Raw genomic sequence first — 8,600 nt, 5'->3', positions numbered from 1 at the left:
GTTTGGGCCCAGTAACATACTAAGTAATACACTTACTGTTGAGTGACTCAGGCATGGTCTTTAACCACTCTAAGCGATAGTTTCCTCACCTTACCTATAACAGGTATTCAAAGATTTTTGTGAATACATGAAGGAATGGATGAATAATTTTGTATTTTGCAGAGCTGAAGTGAGGATTAATGCTAATATAGAGACAGTTTAGTAGAGCCTGGTGCATTGTAGGTGTTTTGCAAATAATGATAATAATTAATATCATTATTATTATTTTTAATCAATTCAGAGTTTCTATGACTGATGTGCAAGTGCCATGTGGCATTTCTCTCTAAGCTAGATAGATATCCTTCATTAAACTTGAGAGCAAGTGTTATATGCTGCTGAATATTTGGAATATGCCTGAATCCATAGGGCTTTCTCACCACAAGGGAAGATTCTGGCAATCTCAGAAGCTTCTTGGTTCTCTACTCTTGGGGTGTAGCTGGGAAGTTTGGTGGCAAAAATAGTGGCAACCTGTTGTTTGGAAGAAGCCTTTCCATTGTGCCAGATGTGCCCAAACCATATGGCAACTCAGTAGGATCAATTCCTGAAGCCCAAGAGGTATGCATATTTGCTATTCTTGTGATTCCTTGGGCATGAATTGCACTACCCAGTGACATCCAAGTCTGTGTATTTAACACATTTGTTCTCTGAGTAGGAACAAATTATGAACCTACAGCCTAGTCTTCTTGGTGGGTGATGGGTGGGAGGAAAAAAAAGAAGAAGTGTACTGGGCTTTTGACCTGAAAATTAATGTCTTTAATTTACCTAAATCATTTCCAGTTAAATACCATTGTCTTGTGAATCACATTCATCTGCTGTAGATTGCAAGTTCTCGAGTGTAAGACCTTGTCTTTTCATAGGTTGCATAAAATGGTGCAGACATTTTTAGCATGCCTAGTACAACAGATGGTTATCATTTATAACAAAAGAATAGGAAGAGAGGCAGCCTCATGACACGTCCTAGAAGCTTGGTGCACAAGAATCCCATTACATACATATTGTAATCCCATTACAACATATTGTAAAGGTATGTTCCCCACTGGGAAAACCCAATAACTCATTTCTCCAAATCTAGGAAACAGATAGACAGTTGAGAGTTAATTCTAATTATGTAAAGATTCTTTGCTTTACAAGACAGCACTATTTTTTTCTTTCCTGAGAGTCTCTTTAAATAGCCATATCTCTTTTTGGAGTATTCAAATTTGGATTTGCTTTACAAAATGTTGATTAGACTCAACTTTTTAGGAGCAAAGAGAGTGTGCAAAAATGGGGAATTGCCTGTCAGGTGTCAATGGTGAAGTCTTACATAACAGTCACAGTAAGGGGGAAAAGGCTCACTGTTTCATCCCTTGAACCCACCAAAGTCAGAATGCCCAAATGTGGCAGATGGCTATTACAGGCATCAGATGCCCTCAATCCAGGCAGAAAGGCTATACTAGCTTTGGGGTCATTGGCCATCATAAACAGTGACACTGACAGCCGAGGGCATCAATTCTTATTCTGAAGCAATTATGCATTACTCAGCATGTATGAACTATTAGCTTAAATAAAGATACTTTCTTTTTGAGACAGTGATGAAGATAAACCTGATGACTTTTATTCAAATATGGTCATGTGTCACTTAACAAAGGGAATAAGTTCTGAGAAATGCATCCTTAGGTGATTTCATTGTTGTGTGAATATCATTGCAGGTACTTACATAAACCCAGACAATAAAGCCTACTGAACACCTAGCCTATATGGTATAGCCTATTGGTCCTACATGAGTTTGCACTAAGATGTAAAGATGTCTAAGATATCACAAGGCACTAGGAATTTTTCAACTCCATTTTATGGGACCAAAGTCATATATGCAGTCCATGACTGTAAATGAAAACCGAATTTTGGAAAGATATAATGTATTTTTTCTTCTATGTATGTTATGGAGAGAGAGAGGAAAAGGAAAATTTGGAGGAGGACTAGATAGGGGCACAGGGTCAGAAGAAGAAACTCCCAGATTAGACACAAACAATCTTTTTCTCCCCATGTCTGACCTTGCTTCTTTACAAGTACAGCAAATACAAGTAGATAAGTGGGATCAGTCATTCCTGCTAGTTCTTATTTCTGATGCATAGCAAGAAAAAGCAGCAATGTATATTGCATCATTCAATTTAGCCAGTAAGTAATGTATTATAGGCACTGTGCTAGATTCAAGGACAGGAAGAAAACACAGGGAAGGGGAAGGAAATGCACATTTAGTAAAACACCTGAGAACCTTCAAAGACCATACAATGTCTTTAGGTACAGTTCCAAGCTGGCTCCTCCAATGGAAAAATTAGCATATTCTATTTCAAAGCTGGGTCTGTAACCAAATTCATATTTTTCCAGGGGTCTTAAACCAATTGTTGACTTGTCTCTGCTCAGATTTAGGGAGGCTGTTGAGAATCCTTCTGGAAGCTCTGTCTACTGTGCTGTAAGACTATTTTTAATAATACAGCAAATACACCAAGCACATTAGCAAGAATGAAGGCCAATGAAGGAGTACTTTGTAAGAGGCACAATACTCAGAATTTTCCTAGGACAGTTCATTTCCGCATCCCTCTGGATAATTTTGTCTTCCTGCCTTGTAAGACTTTGTATCCTCTGTGTGCTCATGAGCGCCTAGATTAGTATAATAGAAGGGGTGTTTAGTACATTGAGTGGGTCTTGGGCCTGGAGATGAGTGTGTGAGGAAGGAGAGAGGATCATGAGTAGAGTGGAATGAAAGATAAGTTGCAGACTCCTGCAGAAGAAAATGGTTAATTTTGATTGTTTGATTCATGTTTAAGTTTGTATTTCAGGTTCTGCCACACTTGCATCGAGAAATGTCCCTATCATCTCTCTAACGCAGTTTATGCTCAGAACCAGGGGCAGCACGGCAGGATTTGGTGGTGGTGGTGGTGGTAGGGGAAATCCTCATCAGCCACCAGGAGAAAGTCTGATCTGTGCACCGAGGGGAGCTGGTTCTCTAGGGTGTAAAAATGTGTTCCTGAGACCATTTGAGAAAGGGTTGAGGAATCAGACAGTTGGAGAAGTTAAGCTTCAAGCCTTCCTAGGCGAGGGAGTGCAAAAGGGAAGGTGGGATGCTCACAGGGTGGGGGTGGGGTTGCTCCCCATAGCCCCTAGGCAGTAGAAGGGCAGGGGACAGGAAACGTGTATGGCAGAGATTCCTTATGCCAAGACAAGGTGTTGGGGTATGAAGGTGGGTGGGGTCCTGAGGGGTGGCTTGGAGCCCTGGCGGTGGCTGCCTGACGTCACCGGCCTCTCTGGCAATAGGCTGCGAGCTGAGCTCCCTGAAGCGGCGGCGAAGGCGGCGGCGGCGGCGGCAGCAGCGCGGCTCGGTCTCTGGCCCTTTCACTCCACGCCTTCTGCAGCCCTCACTGCAACCGCGCGGCGGGGGCTCCCTCCTTGCAGCCAGCTGGCGGCCCCAGGTAAGAGACGCGGTGCGGCTGAAGGCTTCGGATGGTCTGGCGGCCCGACGGCTGGGCGTGAGTGCGGAGAACAGCTCCCGCGGCCTGCGCAGGCACTCCTGGCTGTAGCTTCGGCCCCCGCCCCTGCCCCGGCCCCGGCCCCGGCCCCAACCGGGTTTGCGCGCCGTCTCGCTGCTCCGCAGTGCAACAGTTTGCAACTGCCTCTTGGGAGCGGCAAGGAGGCTCTGCTGCACGCTGCAGGTCTACCTGGCTCTGGTCCCAGGGAAGAGCCTCGGGGCCCTTGGGCTGGGTCTGGGAAGGCCGGAGAGAAGGTCCCTTTCCCGAACTTTGCAGGTGGGAACCCTCCCCCTTTCAGTTCCAGCTCCCCCAGAAAGAAGCAGGATACTGTCAAGTGGGGCACAGGGAGATGGAGAGGAGAGGGAGTTTGTGGGGATGTGCTTCAGCTGAGAAAGGTGCTTCAACTGCTTTTTTTTTTTTTTTTTTTTTTTTTTTTTGGTGGGAGGTGGGGAGTTCCAGGGACGAAGGCTGGAGAAAAGATGGGGCGAGGTCCTGTGCGTCAACAGTGGCAGCGATGTGGTGCGAGGAGTACCCCCTGGGAATGGGACCTAAGGAATCTAACGCCGTTCGGGAAGGGAGAGTCTGGAGAGGGAGGGAAGGAAAGGGAGGACTGCATACCCGGAGCCAGCTCGGCGGCCCGGGGCGGGTGCTGGGGAGGGTAGGATCCAGGCGAAGACATCCACGGAGAGGGCGCAGGAGAGTCGGCGTTCTGGGAAGTAGGGACTGCGATCCGAGGCGGCTGCGTGTCTGTTGCAGTTAGAAAGTTGTGAAGGGCGCCGGGAGGCTGCCTTTATCTGCTGAGTAATCTGCATCTCCGCGGTGCCAGCGCGGACCCCTTCCCGGCAAGTGGCGCGAGTCGTCAGCTGGCGCTTTGGTTCGCGGCCAGGGGCGGGCGGCGGGCCGGGGTCCGCGGGCTGCGGAGAAGACAGACAGCGCCCAGTTGAGGCTGTGTGTCCAGAGGGCCGCTTTGCGGTGATGGCTGATCCGTCCTGTCCTCCGCACTATCCGGGGCAGCAGCCGGGATCTTAACTAAGCCTGTTCTCTTTGCAGCCTGGTGCCTCCGCGAAGGAAAAGGGCGCGCGGAGACGCATTCGAGGCGGGACCGGAGAGGATCTCCCGGGCGCCGCTCGCTCGTTGGCCGGCTTGCTTGCCAGCAGCTGCTCCCTCAGTCCTTGGCTCGCGCGCGCACCCTCTCCCGCACCAGGGAGTAGTCTTGGGTGGCGTGGGCTCCGTCCTCATTTTGGCTGGTGGGAACAGCGTACCCAAGAGAGGAAGCCTGGTGGGCCCGGCCCCTCCCAGCCCAGCGCCGATGAGTGCCAGGGCGCCGAAGGAGCTGAGGCTGGCTCTGCCGCCGTGTCTCCTCAACCGGACCTTTGCTTCCCTCAACGCCAGCGGCAGCGGCAGCGCGGGGGCCCGCGGGCCAGGCGCGGGCGGTGGCGGCGGCACCTGCATCACGCAGGTGGGACAGCAGCTCTTCCAGTCCTTCTCCTCCACGCTGGTGCTGATTGTCCTGGTCACCCTCATCTTCTGCCTCATCGTGCTGTCCCTGTCCACCTTCCATATCCACAAGCGTAGGATGAAGAAGCGGAAGATGCAGAGGGCTCAGGAGGAATACGAGCGGGATCACTGCAGCGGCAGCCGCGGTGGCCGGGGGCTGCCTCGGCCAGGCGCTCAGGCCCCAAACCACGCGAAAGAAACCCGGCTGGAGAGGCAGCCCCGGGACTCTGCCTTCTGCGCCCCCTCCATCACCTCCTCCTCCTCCTCCTCTTCATCCCCTGGCCTTCCGTGCCAGGGTCCCTGTGCTCTTGGGCCTCCGCCGCCAGCCCCCAGTCCACAAGGAGCACACGCAGCCTCCTTCTGCTTGGACACAGCTGGCGAGGTCCTTTTGCAGACGGTGGTACTGTCCTGATTGTCTAGCCCCTCTCCTCTCCCCTTCCTCGTTTCCAGAACCTTTGCCATCCTTGCTTTTCCCCCCTCCTTCCTTCCTTTCCATTTTTCTCGGACCCTTCTTTCCTTTCCCTTTTTCCTTATCTGCCCTCCCGTTACTCTGTTTCTCCTCCGCCGAGGCACTGTGCGGTATTTGTAAATATTGGGCGAGGAAAGTCTCGAAAGAAGAAATAATGCTGATAATAATACTTTATTAATATTTATAGTAATTATTATAATACTAATAACACGATCCAAGCGCATGACAAGTCACATAATTTCTCATTGTCAATGAAGGATGCATCTTCCCTTTCCACCCCGCGTCCCCCCCTCAGTAAGGAGGAGAAACCGCACAAGCTACCAAATATATAAAAGGCATTGACCCTTGGGGCAAAGTAAGGGGACGGGGCCCGGTAATGTTGTACATAGCTGTCAAGTTAAGGTTTAGTTACCTTCCTTCCCCTCCGTCTCCCAAGCTTTCACTTTTCTTTTAGCTTTCCTCCCTTCCCCATTCTCACCCTCAACCGGGCTCGGGCAATAGTATATGATAAAGAATACGTCTACATTAAGCACCAGGACTACAGAGAAAGTCCCAGAAACGTTTATGACAGGTACCCCTCTCCAGTCACAGCCTTCTTTTCACCTGTTGGCTAGCCATTACCATTTCCAGGTCAGAGCATTTTAATTTACTTTTAAAAATGTCCCTCGCTGGCCGAGCAAAAAAAGTACATTAAAGATCTTTAAATGAGTTAAAAAAAAAAAAAAAAAACGAAAAGAAAGAAAGAAAATGAAAAGAAAACAAAAACCTACCGCTTTCGCTCCCTGCCCCGCCCCCACCTGTACACGTTTGACTTGTGGCATTTTGGAGATTGGCAGAGGGTCGGGAGCTGTCCAGCGAGGTCTGGTGCTGAAATCTCTTCACCGTACTGGTTACTTCCTCTGGTTGTGCAGGCGGAGGAGGGCTATTTCGGAAAGTAACTATTCTTGTTTTTGGTTGGTTTCTTTCTTCTTTTTCTACACTCGGGTTAGTGTGTACTGTTGGTTTTCTTATTGTTAAACATTGCATAAGTTAATTTTTTGTTAAAAAAAAAAAACAGTATTAGGTGATGTGCAGTACTGAAAGTGCAGTATCTAACCAATCAGAATGTTTCTGTTTTATTTTCTGGAACAAGTGCACCTTTGTTATATATTTATTATATTGGTACCAAATGCGAAAGAAAGCTATAGTTCTGTACTATGTCCAGACTGTATATTCTTGTTCTTAATTTCCAGCTATTGGTATAACAGTTATCACTGGATGAGGAATTTAGTGGTGCAGACCTGGCTTCTGCTGTTTCCAGAAGTGTTTTGTACCTTACTCTGTAGTAGACTGTTATAAAAAGATGACACATATGTTTTCTTTTTTCTTTTGCAAATAACAGAAACAACCACAACAGAAACAAACAAATAATGGATGTGCAGAAATGCCATCTATTAAAACATGGTTAATATTTAAACAGTGCCTGTAGTTCTCCCTGCATGCAATTACCACCTGGAGGCAGTGGTGTGTGTGCTTGCTTATACTGTATGTGTTTGGAGATGAGACTGGTGGGGATGTTGGGCAATTTGGATGACAGGACATGCAAATTTCAAGAGAAATCAAACCCAGTAAGTACTTATAGGATAAAAATGTTTGCAGCTTGTTTAATTAGAAATTTGTGTCTGCATCTGAGATGCAACAAAGGAAGGGCTGTCTCTCTCTTTCTGAGTGTTGCTTAACTAACTTCACTGAATATATTTAAAAATATTGATGAAAAAAGAAAGTGAGAGAAGGAAATAAATATTTTGTTCTCTCTCCTAATGCCAGACAAAACCATCTATGTTAGAAATGGAGTCTGCCTATAGTTATTTACCATTTCACTTCCCTTTAATGGATAATAGAAGGGGCTGGAAGCATATTACAATCTAAATTATATGCAGTGGATTCCCTTCTAGAAAGGGCTTTGACAGCTATTCAAATGTTTGGAAAATGTATGAATGAGAATGATCTACAAAAAGCTCAATCAAAAGAGTCCTTACTATCTTGCAGGGTGTAAGGCAACAGTGCCCCTAAGTACATCCCTCTCCCAAGTAACTAGGTGTTCTAGATTTTCTGTCTTGGATTCAGGCATATGTGCTCTTTTCCAGACAAAATATTACCTCTATTTTTGGTTATCTATTAAATTGCCCAAGCTCAGTCTGCATCTTTTATAAAAATAGTTTAATAAGCTTAATTTTAATTACCCATTAAATATTCACTCAAGTCCTTTCCTGAAGCACAGAAGATCATCATCAAAGCATGTCATGTTGTAATATCAGGAAGACCAGGTATAATCTTTGGGTACAATATATTAAACAATGAACCAGTTTCTCTCCATTGCCTTAGTCACTTCCTAGTAATAGGTAAAAGAATGCATTAACTCCCTCACGCCACTAGGGAATCCTTTAGTGCATCAGAGCTCTACATTGTACATCAGAATGACTAAGGCACTGTGAAAAAGAAAGTCCATTAATTTTTGTAGCTCACCCTCATCCAGCTGTAGCTCTTTAATACCTTAATACAGAATGACTTTTGGACTTGAATTTTGAATAGAATCAGGAGCCCAGAGGGGAGCTTCCTCATTTCTAATGAGCTTCACTAAGTGCATGGATATTACTTTCTTCCCCTATTTGGTGCACTTTTTACAGTGAATAATTTCCCATTTTATTAAAGCAATAAGATGTTCTGTTGTGAGCAGTGCTGGATGATGATTCCATTTCCTTGGTGCTGAAGCTACCCATACATTCTTGCCTTATGAATCATAATGCATTCAAGGCATGCAATAATAATCCCCTTCCAAGGAGCAGCCTGTACACTCTGGGGGTAGAGAATGGGGGTAATTATGAAATTGTCCTACATCATTTTCCCAAAAGAATAGTAGTAGCAAGAGAAATAAAAGTATTATGTATACCATTAAAAAAAGAGAGATCTTGATACCTCTAAACGTGGGCACACATCTATAATGTGCTATTATTGCACCTTTAAATGTGTATGTCTGTTTCCATTAATTGACTATAGTTTAATATTTTTAATAGTTCTCTGTGTAAAGATGATGCAGTTTGTGAGTCAAATTT

General features: G+C 46.0%; 1 protein-coding gene across 1 annotated transcript; it reads left to right on the top strand.

Moving 5' to 3' along the window:
• The first annotated feature begins 4,851 nt into the window (after positions 1-4,851).
• C4H11orf87 (chromosome 4 C11orf87 homolog) lies at positions 4,852-5,451 on the top strand. Its single transcript, XM_063092818.1, has one exon. It carries the CDS (start codon positions 4,852-4,854, stop codon positions 5,449-5,451), a length of 600 nt encoding a protein of 199 aa, XP_062948888.1.
• The last annotated feature ends 3,149 nt before the right edge of the window (positions 5,452-8,600 follow it).

Source organism: Cynocephalus volans, chromosome 4 (assembly GCF_027409185.1).
Source record: "Cynocephalus volans isolate mCynVol1 chromosome 4, mCynVol1.pri, whole genome shotgun sequence".
Taxonomy (NCBI): Eukaryota; Metazoa; Chordata; class Mammalia; order Dermoptera; family Cynocephalidae; genus Cynocephalus; species Cynocephalus volans.
This window is presented reverse-complemented; position numbering and strand designations above follow the sequence as displayed.